The 14,695-nt window shown below is 38.7% G+C and overlaps 1 protein-coding gene across 10 annotated transcripts in view; it reads left to right on the top strand.

Moving 5' to 3' along the window:
• RUNX1T1 (RUNX1 partner transcriptional co-repressor 1) overlaps nucleotides 1–14,695 on the top strand; it is a 113,049-nt gene that overhangs the window by 52,248 nt on the left and 46,106 nt on the right. For 7 of the 10 annotated variants that reach the window (XM_061995754.1, XM_061995748.1, XM_061995751.1 and 4 more), the window contains 2 exons: nucleotides 9,951–10,088; nucleotides 13,755–13,996. In XM_061995754.1, coding sequence (XP_061851738.1) covers nucleotides 9,974–10,088; nucleotides 13,755–13,996 — 357 coding nt within the window. In that variant the 5' untranslated portion in view covers nucleotides 9,951–9,973. Of the gene's footprint in view, nucleotides 1–746; nucleotides 1,457–4,262; nucleotides 4,284–9,950; nucleotides 10,089–13,754; nucleotides 13,997–14,695 lie in introns of those variants that run through there. The other 3 variants (XM_061995755.1, XM_061995753.1, XM_061995757.1) reach the window with 2 other exon arrangements.

Below are 14,695 nucleotides of genomic sequence, written 5' to 3'. Positions count from 1 at the left end.
TTTTGTACAACAGTCAAGCATGGAAATGCTATGATACCTCTAATTGTTTTAATATTTTGTTTATATTTTCTGTGGATTCTGTAATAGTTGCCTTTTTTAAATTGAGGCTTCAGCTGTATGGGATTTTTTGTTCGTTTTGCAGTCTGATATTTAAAATTCAAAACAAAGGAGGATACTTTAAATGAAGGCAGTTTTACATTTTATTGTGGAAGAGTAAGATTGCTGTGATGCTTTTAGGTCTAGAGATATTGCATATTATTGTATGCCTGGTCTCATTAGCATACCCACAGCTGTTTTCCAGTACCTGTAGTTAAGTTGATATTCCTGAGTGTTTCCGGGGCTAGGGTCTGAGAGGCTAACCCCACAGCACTGCTGGGTCAGATTGCCCGATTTCTATGCCAATATGAACTTGTGTGAATTTACTGATTTCAGATGACAGTGTAATCTGGTTTTACGTGTGGTAGCTTGGTTTTACATGATGTACACAAGTTTCTTTCTCTCTTCCTTTATATGCTTATATTATTTCATATTAACATTTACGTATTCATGTAACACATTAGGTGAGACAATTTATTTGAAATATGCTGTTGTTTTTGCTAATGGTAACATTTGTCTTTCTTATGAGCTTATTCGTCAATAAGTAATATTACCTCATCTTAAAAAGTGTTTGAGGTGGAGGGTCTTAATTTTATGTGAAGTTTCTGAGATTCTTTTTTCCCCTCCTCTTTCCCTATTGCCACTTTCAGGTGCGATCCAGCATCCAAAATAAAAGACAGTTGGTGTGACATGCAGCATCGAGGAGGAGCTGACTTGTATCTAATAATGAGTATTTTCTCACACTCTGTCTAGACAGTCAGTCATGTAAACACAAGATGTCTTTAATGGCATCATCTGATGATGTGAAATGATAGTCTTCCAAAGTGTGTATTTCCTCAAATGCCGACGTACTGATTAGGGTAATAAATTGCACTGCTTAAAGATTGTCAGTGTATAATACCAACACAAGGGAAAAAAGCGTAGTTACACTTTTCTGTTGCGGGTAGCGACAGTAAGTAACAGTGGCAGGACCTGAAAGATGTCTCATTATGTGTTTTTCATTGGGACATCGATGCCTGTCTTGGCTGGATGAATAGAAACCAAGGAGCCTTGTGACTGAGGATCACTGTTTCTCCTGTATGTCAGTCATACTGTCATAGCAGTCTGAATGTCTCTGGCTCTCACAAGGCAAATCTACATCTAAATCTCACCTACATCTATACAGGAATATTTATACCATCTGACTTAGCAGCCTCAGGAATTAAAAACCCAGAGGCTCTAACTCTTTACTAATTATATAGGGAGTCTAGTGTGATAATTTAGCTGTCTGTATTAGATGTCAGAAATTAACAGACTTTCTTGGACTGGACTGATACTTGCTGGAGACGGAGTTTGGGTGTCTGTGCTTTCTGTCTTACAGGTAAGGTCTTGTTCCCTAGGCCTCCACATCTGGCCTAACAGAACAAACTTTTTATCATTTGAAATATCATTGGAATGAACTGGTTATTGGATTGGTGAAATAGCACAGTCTGGTAGAGCAGGGATTTGTGAGCTTGATTTGTGAGGGGAGGAGCAATCTGTCCCAGACTGCCCAATACTGCTCCACACCTTAAGGCACCTTAGCTTGTCTGACAAATTCTAGAGTTTAAACCCAAGCAAAAGGAGTTGTATATCCGTTAGCTTCTTGGTAATTTCATATGTCATCTTTTCAGATGTATAACCATGGAGTGTGTTATCTGCTACACCCATCCATGTTTGATTCTTTTTGAGCCTGAAGGACTTCTGTCATGTTTTATAAATGCAAACAAAGCCTTTTAAAAGTACAGCCATAATAACTTTTTTTGCCGGCAGAGTAATTTAATACTCAAAGTTGCCCTGAATCTAAATCAGCGATTTTAGACTATTTTATCTAGTCTGTATTGAAGACTTCAATTCCAGTTAAATCTATTGGAACACTGGCATGAGTACTTTCTTAGAACTTTGCTGAAATGGATACAGCTGTGCTTTACACTTTGTGTAAGAGCATTAAAAATAAAGAAGTTCATATTTGTTTTGCTGCAGACTTGTGGCTGTGTGTAACAAACTGTTTACTGTTAATTTAGGACTGTAAACTTTGCATTGAAACCATAAGTATGCTTCTGGAGAGAAAGTCTGAAAATTTAATTGGCTTTGGGAGAGAAAATGTTCTTTCTTCTAGTGGGAAGGATGTGTTCTGTGTGTGGTTGAATATATAAGAACACACAAACAATACCAATGTGATACTGATGACATTTGAATTTCTTTTATATCAATCTAACTTCATGTGTAGTTTATCAAATAGCATGCAATCCTGACAAGTGTAGGCCTTTCAGAGAAGATGGTACAAAAAAGGAAAGGAATTACTGGTTGAGGAGCCCTTGGGCAGCCACAGCTGAAATCACCTCAATGGTTTCCTCTATAAGTATATGAGAAGTGAAGGGAGCAATTAATTGCTAATGTGGAGGGGTTGTTGTCTCCATAGCTTGTAGCGGAAGGAGGCCAAGGAGTGAGTTTGGACAGTGGTCACTGTGTTCTTCAGTTCTTTTTGCTGGAGGTGGAAGGCACCTCTCCTTCACTCAGACCTCAATGTTCAGTGAGCTGGTTTTGGAACAGCAGGATTCCTGCAATGTGAAAGACAACCGCTCAAAGCACACAGTTCTAGTTTGGTTGCTTGTTAACAAAATGAAGCAGAAAAATAATGTTATGAAAACAGGAAAATAATGTTATGATAATGAGTGTGGGACTATTTGCTTATTACCTGTATTAGCTATGCATACACAGAGGCATTCTCAAGATGCTTGGTGGGATATTTAGAATAAATCCACATTGCCTTTGACATTGTTACAGGCCAACGGTCATATATTCAGCAATGATAAGGGAACTTGCAGACTTTATTTTCTGGGGGCTTATGGAAACTTAGGGCAGCTGTCACAGTTTGTCTCTTATTTTGCTTGTCCTTGCTAAAGTATTTCGTAAACCATTATGGTGGTAGTAGATGTACATTTGGAATGTATGCTTCTCCACTGCATTCTGTTATACGTTCCAATGATTTTACAAGACAGGAAGGGGGAAAGAAAAAGAGACAACAAAAAAAATAATTTGCAATTCTGTCAGGAATCAGTTTTTAATTATTAAATAATTGAAAGCGAATTTATGGTAGTTTTAAAATTGTCAAAACATGTCAGATTGTCCAATGAGAGGAAAAATACTATTTTTCTATTCCCCCTCCCTCCTTTTTAAGTAAAGGTATATGGTAAGACAAGTTTATTTCTTTCAGAAGAAAACAAAGTGTCCAAGCAAAGCCAAGCCATAACATTTTTGTCTCAGCTCTGAGACTGAACTCAAGCATTGCTTATTTTATAATATGTGCAACTGTTTAGCCTTCAGCTGCTGAGCCATGAGTGTGGGATATGGTTTTTTACTAGTGAGAAAATCTCATCCTAGAGAACTGAAATGAAAGAGAGTGCTTCTGCAAGTCAAGGTGCCATTATGGATTAAGAACATGATGAAATGCATTGTCTGTCATTCAGTTATTTTACATTATCCATAAGCTCTTCCTATCGAAACAGGGAGACAGTAGCACAAAAATCCCTTTCAGCTTTTGTGAGACACAGTGGAGATTGCACTAGCCTCTAGGCTTTTTTAGCACTTCTGAAGAAAGCTGTGATAACTTGGCCCAAGATAGCTGAGTGTGTAAACTGAGTGTGCTTCCATTTATTCTTCTTATTATTTATAGCTGGTGATAGGAAATGTTCAACTATCTAAGCAGAGGAGAATCAAGATAAGACTGTAGCGAAGTCATGATATTGCTCTTGGAAAAGGGTCATCTTCAGTATGTGAGCTTCATATCTGGTGGGCTAAAGGGATAGTGAAGTGTTAATGTCGTCTCGGAAACTTTACTCTGTGTGTCCATCACTTGCCCCAAACATATTCTCATTCCTGGATACATATTGCAGGGGTAATGTTTTGTGACAAAAGACAGAGTCTGAGTGTCTGAACTCTTTGATAATCTGCAAATCACCTAGGGAATACTGGGGAACTGGAAACTGGGTGATATTCTTTCTAGGCTAATAGTCTGACTGCTGATAGAAATTTATGCCTGTTTGAGACATGTTTCTAGCACAAAAACATCCATTCTGTTTAGGTCCTTGTTTATTTGTTAAGAAAAAAGCCAAAATGACCAGTAGCTGAATGGAATGAAGACTGAACCCATCTAAGACAAGTCTCAGGTATGCTTGGCTGAGAGAGGATCTGCAGTGGAGTCATCCAAATGTTGTGGCTGCATCATAAGACTTCCAGGTTTCCCCAGGTTTTCACTGCAGAGCACAGGCTTTACCATACATATCAGGCTAATACTGTGGATTCTTACATGAATCCTTTTCAATGAAGGCAGGTAGCTTGTGATATTGTCCTGCTCTTTGTAGCAGAGGATCTGAGAGTCAGGAGTTGTGTGTTTCTACAAACACTGCAATGTAACGGTGCTGCATGGCTTGGCCAAATCTGAAAGAGGGACGGTTCCTGACTGATGTTAGAGAAACAGCATTATAGATGAGAGAATTGCTTGCAAATTCTGTGCTTTCTCTCTCTCAAAATAATAAAAATTACTACAATGCCATCTAGGTAACCGTCGTCAGTATTAAATCCCACAGATTTAGGTCTGAATTAATATAATTTAGGTGGCAGAGGCGGGTTCTAATCCCATGTGTCATATGCAGAGTTTGTTCTTTTTGTGATCTTAAAGGAAACAAGACAATGGGCTCTTTTAATTTGGCAGTTTTTATTTTTAACGTGTTGGCACAGAAGTAGTAAGTACTGTACAATCAATATAGAGTGTCTTTTTAAGAATCTCCCATGCCTGCATATACATCTGGAACTGTTTGCACTAACTAAAAGTAAAATAAATGCCACAGCATATTATACCATACTTTTTTTCATTTAAAAAAGGAAATTGAAAACACACCGCTCCTAGAAACGCTTGACGTTGAATTGGCTATTGAAATGGTATCAGTAAAGTATTTATATATTCCATATTTTGTTCCATACATCAGCTTCCCTTCATGCATTAGACTTGGAAGGATGCCACATGAGCTGAAATGTTGCCATATATGAAAGACCGCCTTGTTTTAAAAATGGACTAAATATTTTAGGGTACAGGAAGTAAAGTAAATCAGTGTGAATACATGCACATCTCTCTTTGCCCCGCTCCTGCATCTTTTACTTTGTTTCTTCCCAATTTGTCTTGAGAAGCTGGCCATGCTTATGGTAAATACCAGTGTTCACCTAACAACTAAATATAGTGATAAAAATAACCCCTACTATAAAACTGGAATGAATAACAGGAATGGTATAGTTTCTTGAACCAAGAAATCCACAGAAGAAATATCGTAATTTAAAGTAGGTTTTACAACATTCTTTAATTTAAAACGGAGCAAAATACTTCTGTGGTAGAATCACAGTTCTTCACTCTGTGCTGTAAAAGAAGTCCAAGAATGTGTATTTATTTTGGTTGTTGTTGTTTAAAAAATAAAAATATAATCCAAAGAAATGCAATAGATCTCTGCATACTCGAAACATATTTTCTGAATTTATTCTAAGTCTCTCACTGCACCAGAGGGTTGTGTATATGGATTAGGACTAGACCATTGTTTCACCATCTATCTCCATCCTGAATTGATTGTAGCAAACACTACAGAATGAATTGCAGATGTCTCCTTTTCCCTCCAGTTTGGAGGACCTCTGGTTTCAGCCCCATTTGATCCAAACTGGGCTAAGAAGTGCAAGTCTGGCACTGTTTAGAGGGATTCAGTGGAAAAAAATCTTTGCACCTGAAAGAAGTTACTCTCTCTGTATACACAGCCTGTGCTCTGAAATGGGGGATATTGTGAGATATTGCCTCTATGAAACTTTCTGGTGTCCCCCTGCTAATTCAGGAGTGTTGTTTGCAATATCAGAGTTCAACAGGAAAAAAAACACAAAACCAAAACTAGAACTAACTTTGCAAATGGGGAGTTTGTCCTGACATTAATGTGTAAAGATTTTATTTGAAGAAATTAAGCAATTGATAGACATGGTTTCACTTTTAAGTTCTTCCAAATTTCAGGCAAAGTTTAGTGTATATGCTCCCGTGTTATAAAACCGGAGCAAATGTACATGAACTATTAGACAGCCCAGTTTTCACATGTAAAAAATACAGTTTTTCCTCTTGAGAGATTCTTCCCCTCCCAAACTCTCATCACCTCTGAATGTTATGGATAGCAGAATATCCACAGAGAGTTTATATGAAAAATGTTTATACATGAAAGCCTTCATGGAATAACATGGCTTAGGGAAACTTTGGCTCATGAATGCGATTTAAATACTGTTTTACCTTTAGCTTTCAGGATATTTTTCAAAAGTTACAGCAAAAAGTATTGGTTGTGGATTTGTGTTTTCTTTAGTTGGTTGGTTGGGTTTTTTTTTTAATTAACAAAAAAAACCCACAAATCCAACACTGATTGGTAGAAGCTGGAGTTCTAGGCTAAGTATGACACACTAAAAGCTGTAGGAGTTCAGATCACAAGAAGTGGTAACACTTTATCAGCAGTGTCTCTGCTTTGTGCTCCGTCACTGTTAAATCCCCAGAGACGTCTACCTCTTAAAACTTGAGATGCTGAGATTCTCTGGCATTGTGGGTGATGGGATAGCAGTGGGTGCAGAGCTGCAGTAGGCAGATGCTCCCAGCCCCGTAGCTCTCTCAGATGTTAGAAAACCAGTTGTAGAGGCAAGGAACAGGTAAAGAGTAGCAGTGAGAGCAGAATGCAGGAGTTTTGCTGTTGAAGAGGGTGGACAAGTGCAATGTAAAGGCTATTCTCTTTGGTGGTGTCTTACAAGCACATGGGAGACATTTGGTTTTGAGTTGTACTTCTTCAAAAGCCTTTTTCCTCCCCCAAAGGAGATTTCGCTGCCCTGACAAGATAATCCTATACCCTGGTTAGAAGTGTTTTGAGATGTGCCTTATATCTCCTTACAGAAGGCAGGACTAGGGAACTTAGAGACAAAAAGAGATAAATCCGTCTGCAATCATACAGTAGCAGAGTGGGGTTTATGGCTTTGCAAGGCAGGGAGAGAGGTTAAGCAAAGGCAAGTGGCCTATAGACGGTGGTTTTTTTTGATCCCTAAGAGTTCCAAAGAAAGGTAATTAGGATTAGTCAAGCCTAATGTCGTTAGATTTATATGAGAAGTACAGAGGTCTGTGGATCATTTCAGCAATCTGCAAACTGGGTGGCAGACATAATTTAAGGGAGTAAAAACCAGTTGGATCGCAGTAGAATGGCAATCTGAAGTTGGAGGGCATAACCAACACACTACTTCCCACTACCATGTTCGATTTAAGTAACAAAACATTGCCAGCTTTTCGGGAAAGCCTCCCCCCTCCAATCTGAGCATATTTCTGATCAAACTTGAACTTTGAAGTGTAGCAAAGGAGAGGAGCAGGAGCTGTGCAGTTGGTTACAGACTCGGGATCGCTTTTAGTTATCAACAGCTGAGTTGGAGGATACAGGCTGTGCCTGCTCCCTACGAGCAGCAGACTGTTAGAGGAGTTCGATTTCTCTCACTCCTTCTTCCACCCACCTCCATCTCCTCTGTGCCTGTGTCTGCGCTCCCACATGCTTCAAATCTGTGTACCTGGACTGCCTTCCTTAACAGTTCAGTGTGAGTGTTAGCAGAATGAAAACCAGATGGACCAGCAGTTCCCACTGTTATCTCCCCACCAGCTCTGGCAAGCCTCCCTTTCTCTCTCCTTTCTTGGCATGGCAGAAATATTTGCCTTTATTTAGGAGGGCTTGGGCTCACTGCTGTGCCTCTTTCCCTCTGTTGCAACATGAGCTGAAAGCTATTTATTCCCTTGTTGCTGAGGTTGGTTGAGGTGAGTGTAAGATGAATTTGGCTATTAAGGAAGCAATTAACATTTCAAGACGCATTTTCATAGTTCTTTATATTAAATGAATGGCTTATTGAAGATACAGATTAAACTGTTTTAGTGTAGTGATACGGAAAGGAAATTAGTATAGAATATGTTTAAAAACTTGCTTTTGTTTTACAGCATGTAATAATTTACTGTTGCTTGGTTTGCAAATCAAACCTTATTTGTCTGTGTAGCAGCCTTAATATTTAAGCTAATCATTTTGGACACTGTTCCCTATACTGCTGAGGTTTACCAACCTTAGATCAACATTGTAGGTCTCATAGTACTGTATCTGTATTCCTGTCGTGCTATTCTGGAGGTATTGCACTGTCCATCTTCCTCCAGAGTTGTCTCTTAAGTTCTGTATTCCGTTTCCCTGAGAACTGAACCATCTATTGTAGGCACATCTACAAAGAGTAAAGATGGCTTCTATAATTGCAGTACCTGCACATGGCATCTCTGGGACATACTTCCTCAGTTTCAGGCAGTTAAAGATTGTTACCTGTCATGTGTTGTTAATGGTTGTAGGTTTTGGTTTTTTATTTTCTGATATTTAAGTGTTTCAAAGCTCTTTTAAACATACTCTTCCTTTTTAAAATGTGTGCATTGCATTTAATTTCTCCTAGTGTCTCTCAGGACAAATTTTAAATATGGGTTTTTTAGTCCAAGTTTGTGTGTAAGAAAGAACAAGGAAAAGCATGTCTCAAAGTGCTGTGACAGAATTTAAAGAATGTGATGGACTTTGAATTAGAACCACACCCTTGGATGCTTACCCATTAGCAGTGCCACTTAACTTGCTTTGCAAAATGGTGTAATGGAAGATGTGTGTAGGATGGTGTATAAAATAAATAACCTCAACCTCCCCCCAGAATGGATGACAGAATTTAACTCCTGCCCATTAAAAACTAAGCTTGGTCTTACTCATCTTTAGTCAGGATGGCTCACTAAACTGCTGGCATGAGCAAGGAAGTTTGTTTGGATTTTTTTTTTCCCAGTTGGTAAATATTGCCCATTCTTGATAAACAAAACATAAGCGTTTGGGCGAGTTTTTACTAAATTTTGACATGAAAGCATCCAAAAAGATGTTGGAAAAAGAAACTTCTGTAGCTTCTGTATAAAATATGTTACATCTTGAGATCTTTAGTTGCAAGAGAACTGTTTTCTGCCTGATTTTGCCTTTTGTTTCTTTTGTTTACTTGAAGAGGTATGTTTTTACTTTTTGTAGAAAACGTCAATGTTTCTACTGTAATGTTTTGAACATTGAAGTTGTTATAAATGTGTAAAGGTGCAAACCTAGAAGCTTTTCTAAAAACAATAGTATGTATGTGTGATGACCAGCTTACTGTTTTGGCACGTTGTGTTTATTTTTCTGGAGAATGTAAGAATATCCAGGGGCAGAGTGGTAAACTGATACAGGAGGCACAATGGTATTTAACAAAAGTATCTCTCCGTGATTACAAAGAGAAGCAATGGAGAGGGCAGCAGGTGTTCACAAAGAAGAGACATGAAGAGAGTTGGCTTCTGCCAATATTCCATCCAGTATCTTACCTGTAACAAAAAGCTTCAGATGTTAGTTCTGGAAGAGCTGTCATAAGGGGATTTCTTAGTTTCCTGTCTTTTTGTCTATATTTTTCTCCAGACTAACCTAAGAGCCTTGAAGGGAGGTGGCATTATTGTACCTCCAGGACTGCTTGAGACGTAGCATCTGCACATGCTAGAGATAAAGCAAAATATAATGTAGCACTGTTACAAATAAGTTCTTAACATCTGTGTTACGCCTTCTTAAGTAAAGTTTGGATGATGTAATTCAGGAAGAGCACAATGGAGAAGATAATTAGGGGTAATCTTTTGTGGCAGATGCTGAAATGGCTCACTCTTTGCATTAGCTTTTTTGTCAGAAGGGGTGCACTTGAGGAAATAAACTGGTGTGTTCCTGTGGTATGTGTTTCAGATCGCACTGAGAAGCATTCCACAATGCCAGACTCACCTGTGGATGTGAAGACACAATCCAGGCTGACGCCTCCAACCATGCCACCTCCTCCCACTACCCAAGGAGCTCCAAGAACCAGTTCATTCACGCCCACAACGTGTAATTAGACTTATTTTCTTCCATTTCTTTCATGTTCTTTCTGTTCTTTGTATAATAAACCAAAATATGTGAAGGGAAACCTGCATGACATGGTGGGAGCAGCATTTGGTTGTGCTGAAATGAAGTAATTAAGCAAAACCTAAGATCACAGCGGGTTAATGGACTTTTAAGACATTCAGCTCAGAGTTCTATTATTACTTCATTAATAACTTGGCCGAATCATCAAAGAACATTGAGCACTGATTTTCTGTGTGCTTAGTGCTCGAATCAGTCCTTCTGTGAGAAGTACAGAAAATCTCCTCTTTTGTGTCGTTCCACTGTCTAAAGGGTCCCGTTCCTCTTCTTATAGAGACTTTGGGGGGGATTTTATTTTATGTTTTTAAAGTGGGAGTAATTGATAAAATACTTATCTTCATCCCACTTAGGATTGAATTAAGAAATCTAACTGAAGTGCTGTATAATGTGTAATTAATACTGATATAAAACCAGATAGAAATACTTTTCATTGTTTTATTTAGAGATTTCTAGTCTGTGAGCATTCTAAATCTGCTTCTACATGGGACTGCATCTCTATCTCAGTTTATTGATGTAAACAAGTGAGAAACTCTATTAGTCTAGATGGAATTATTCTGCATTCATATCAACGCAACTGAGATTTGAATCTAATGTGTTGTCTGGACTATTCTTTTCACAGCCTTGAAGTGATCCACATTTCTCTTATATTTAATTGCAAATTTTTTGGTCTCTTTTATACTGCCTCATAATAGTATAAACATGAGAATGTGTTTACATTTCACACTGAAATAAAACATTTTAAGAACAGTAGAATACATATGCCTAAACAGAATGAAGGCAGCATCTTCTTCTATTTGTCTTGTATGTCTATTTAGTCCCTTTCTGTCTGCTAAATGCCTTATTTAAAATTCACCTCTCTGCAGAAGGCCAGCTGGAGGCTGTTTTACTACTCTGTCCTGACAATTTACATCAAACTTAAACAGTGAGGTGGGCTTGTGCCAGCTATGTGCATACACTCAAATTTAATCCAATGACACTGATCCAGCAAAGATTTGTCTGTTTTGTTTAACTCCAGCACCTGAATCATCCCAGGAGCTACTCCAGTCTAAATTGTTTCTACGTTTTTGCAGGAGGAGGCTCTTGCAGATTAAGCTTTCCAGTGTGATGCACTTTGCAGAGTTCAGAGTAATCTTTGGCAGTCATAAAAAGGATAGGACAAGATTCTTCTCTAATCGCTCTTAAAATCTTCTGTTTACTCACAAGATGTCTGAATATATGTTTATTTGATTGGGTTCAGCACTTTTGAAAGAGTGTGAGCCATAGCTGGATTTTTGGGGCTGTTTATATGAAGACTAAAAGTCTAAATAGGTGTAATTTTAATTGCCTTTTACCCTATCAGATTTTGGAGTTTGGCCTTAGCAGTTCCAACTTGTACAGTAAACAGTCACTTCTGTTGGATTGTCTGTTCCATTTATTATTACTGCAATGGGAATGCCTGTAAGGCCAGGAAGATCATACTTGTTTTCTGGTCAAAAGTATGCTTGTTTTCTTTGGTTCAGATGACTAAAGTCTCTTTATGTATAGTAGTTTGACATTTTAAATGCTAAATTCTCTTTTTTTAATAACATGGCTTTCGGTTTAGAAATGACATAGATCTTTGTCAGTCAGCAAATTCAGACATTATAGAGATAAAATCATTAGCATGGGGTGGGCTATTGTAAAGTTTTAGAGGAGCTGCATTTGCGGTGTGTTTCTATTTTTCTTTTGTTGTGGGAGAAATTTTACCTGCCTTTCTCCTCCTCATTCCTGTCCTAGGTAATGAATTCTGCTGTTTTGTGTTTTCTTGATCATAGTCCCAGGACCCTCTGCCTAGAGCAGCCCCTTATCAGTGACTGAGTTGTTGGACAGTGTCAGGCTAGAGCAGGACATATCCTTATTCTTCCCAATCCTCATTTACTAAGTTCATGGTATGATGACTTTTGGCTATACAAATTCCTTGCAGTCACAATATATTTGTTTACTCAGATATCTCATTCCACTGCAGCGCGCAGATCACGGCTTGGAGCTGCACATGGAGTTGAAGTTGCTGAAGCCAGCTTCTTTCTGCTTCATACGCTTCTGATTCTCCCTAGCCCACACAGCTAGAATAGATGATGAAAGACTAGTATAAAACATAAGTAGAAGCTAGATAGCCATTTAGATAGCTTTTTCTGTAGTACCATCACTAGGGCAAAAGCCCTTTCAAAAGTACTATAGTAGTGATTTAAATCTGTTAATAGAGTGTCCACCCACAAAAAGCACTTGCTCTCTAAAAATAAAGATGACTGATGATGAAAGTGGCAAAGAGATAGGGATGTTTGGCTTCAGAAATGCCAATCATTAAGAAACATTAAAAGCTTCTAGCTCGCCATGATCATGCCTTTAAATAAGAAGCAATTTAGATTACCGCTCATACACATTTTTTATTATAAATGAATTTCTCATTTTTGGTGGTTTTTTTGGGGTGGGCTCTTGAGTAACTTCCTGAAAAGAAAATGGGAAATTTCTGCAGGACAGTAGCCAGCTGAGCATGGCTGCTGCTGGGTGCCGTCGCGTGCTGTGTGCTCACAGCTGCCAGTGCACTGGTACATTTGTATTTCTAGGGAACTGTTTCTTGCCATTTGCTGTCGTTTTGGTGAGTCAGAATGAAACAACCTCAACAGAGCATATATGACTGATGCTGTTTCAAGTCACCTGGGTGGAAAAGGGTGTCCTCAGTTTGATTCTCCACTTTCTTCTGGAGTGTGGATAAGAATCAAACTGAAATTGCTGCCAAAAGCTGTCTGTTGTTGTCTTTAGCATGTCTTCATGAATCTTACTGCCATAAATTTTGAACGCTTAGTACTTTAGATAGTTATTCTCACAACAACCTTGCGACAGGAGGGAAATGCTTTCTTGTTGTTTTTAGAGATACAGTATTGGCACAAGAAAGCTGAGTGATTTGCTTGTGGTCCCTGAGAAGCCTTCTGAAGTCTAGCTTTACGCCCTAGCTGCAAAGCTCCGGGCCACAGTGAGTGTGGCACCATTTGTACCTGCACAGACAACTTTGTGTGCTCCATATGTCAGCAGCTAGGAATTCTGTATCAGAAAAAATAACCTTCTCATTGAGTGGTGTAAGGTTAAAACGTGAAAGTCCTGTTTTATAAACACAGCTGTCAGTTGTGTGTACAAAACACAAGTAAAAATATTCAGAGATAAACTGAGGCTTCATGAAATATGTCTGCACATTTTTTTCTCCTCCAAAGAGCAATTTTTTTTTTATCTTCAATCATACGTGCACTCACGGTCTTTCTGTCTGTTTCCTTCTTTCATTTTAAAATCCTCTGACAAGAGGCTGGTATTGAAGTGATGCTTTTCAGGTTGAAGAGAATTTTGAGGGATCTGTGTGAGAAGCAGCTACTGTTACTTCCAATCCATACACCTTTCATTACCAGCTACTGGGAAATAAGTATAAACTGCAGAGCGTTGTTCCGTCAAAAGGCTAATTATCTTTGATTGTGTAACTTAATTAATTTTGAGGTCAAGCCCAGAAAACATAAGCTGATGAATTTTTCCCTGTCTTCTTTCTTCTTCTTTCCCCTCCTCTTTTATTCTCCCTTCTTTTTCTTTCAGTAACCAATGGCACTAGCCATTCACCAACAGCGTTAAATGGAGCTCCATCTCCTCCTAATGGCTTTAGCAATGGGCCATCCTCTTCCTCTTCCTCTTCTCTGGCTAACCAGCAGTTACCACCAGCTTGTGGAGCTAGGCAACTCAGCAAACTGAAGAGATTTCTTACAACCTTACAGCAGTTTGGCAATGACATTTCACCAGAGATTGGGGAGAGAGTGCGTACCCTTGTGCTAGGACTTGTGGTAAGCAAAAAGCCAATGATATAATGACTGTGATCCTTTTCTCCCCTTTTCCATCTTTTATGCTTGACTTGTGTATTATATAAAAGAGTGGGTCACATGCACAGCGTATGTCAGGCTTAAAGGATACCAACACGCAAGAACACAGTGTTGGCTCTTTTTGCTGGAGCTCACATGAGTGACTTGACTAGCTTCCCATGAATGGCAGCTACTCCCAACCAGGTACAGGTTTGACTCTTTTTGCCAGTGCAGTACTATGCTGTAGTGGCATGAAAGGGGCTTCGTTCTATACTGGCAGCACCCCTAAAGCAGACATACCTTGAATTATGTAATGTGGTCAAATATAGTTTGACTTACCTAGTTTAGTTGGCTGAGGAGAGTGCCTGCAAATATAGTGACATAATAGTGGTTAAAAGGATAAGCTGAATATATGTTTGGACTGTGGTTACACAATGAAAAGCATTTTCTCAGTATTCATTGAACCCAACAATGAAGGACCAAACAGAGAATTGCTGCTACTTAATTCACCTTATTTATAAGTTTATCTTTATGTGATTATGTGGCTGAATGAAAATTTCAGCTTTTCTTACCTACATCTGTCAAGTTGAGCTGTTGTTGTACAAGGCAAACTGTTTTGGATCTGGCCTGGGATTATTTTTATTCCCAGTAAAGTCCCCTATCCACCAGACAATATTGTCTCCC

This window comes from Colius striatus, chromosome 4 (genome assembly GCF_028858725.1).
Source record: "Colius striatus isolate bColStr4 chromosome 4, bColStr4.1.hap1, whole genome shotgun sequence".
NCBI classification, from domain to species: Eukaryota; Metazoa; Chordata; class Aves; order Coliiformes; family Coliidae; genus Colius; species Colius striatus.
The sequence above is the reverse complement of the archived record's forward strand: the minus strand, read 5'-3'. Positions and strand labels throughout refer to the sequence as shown.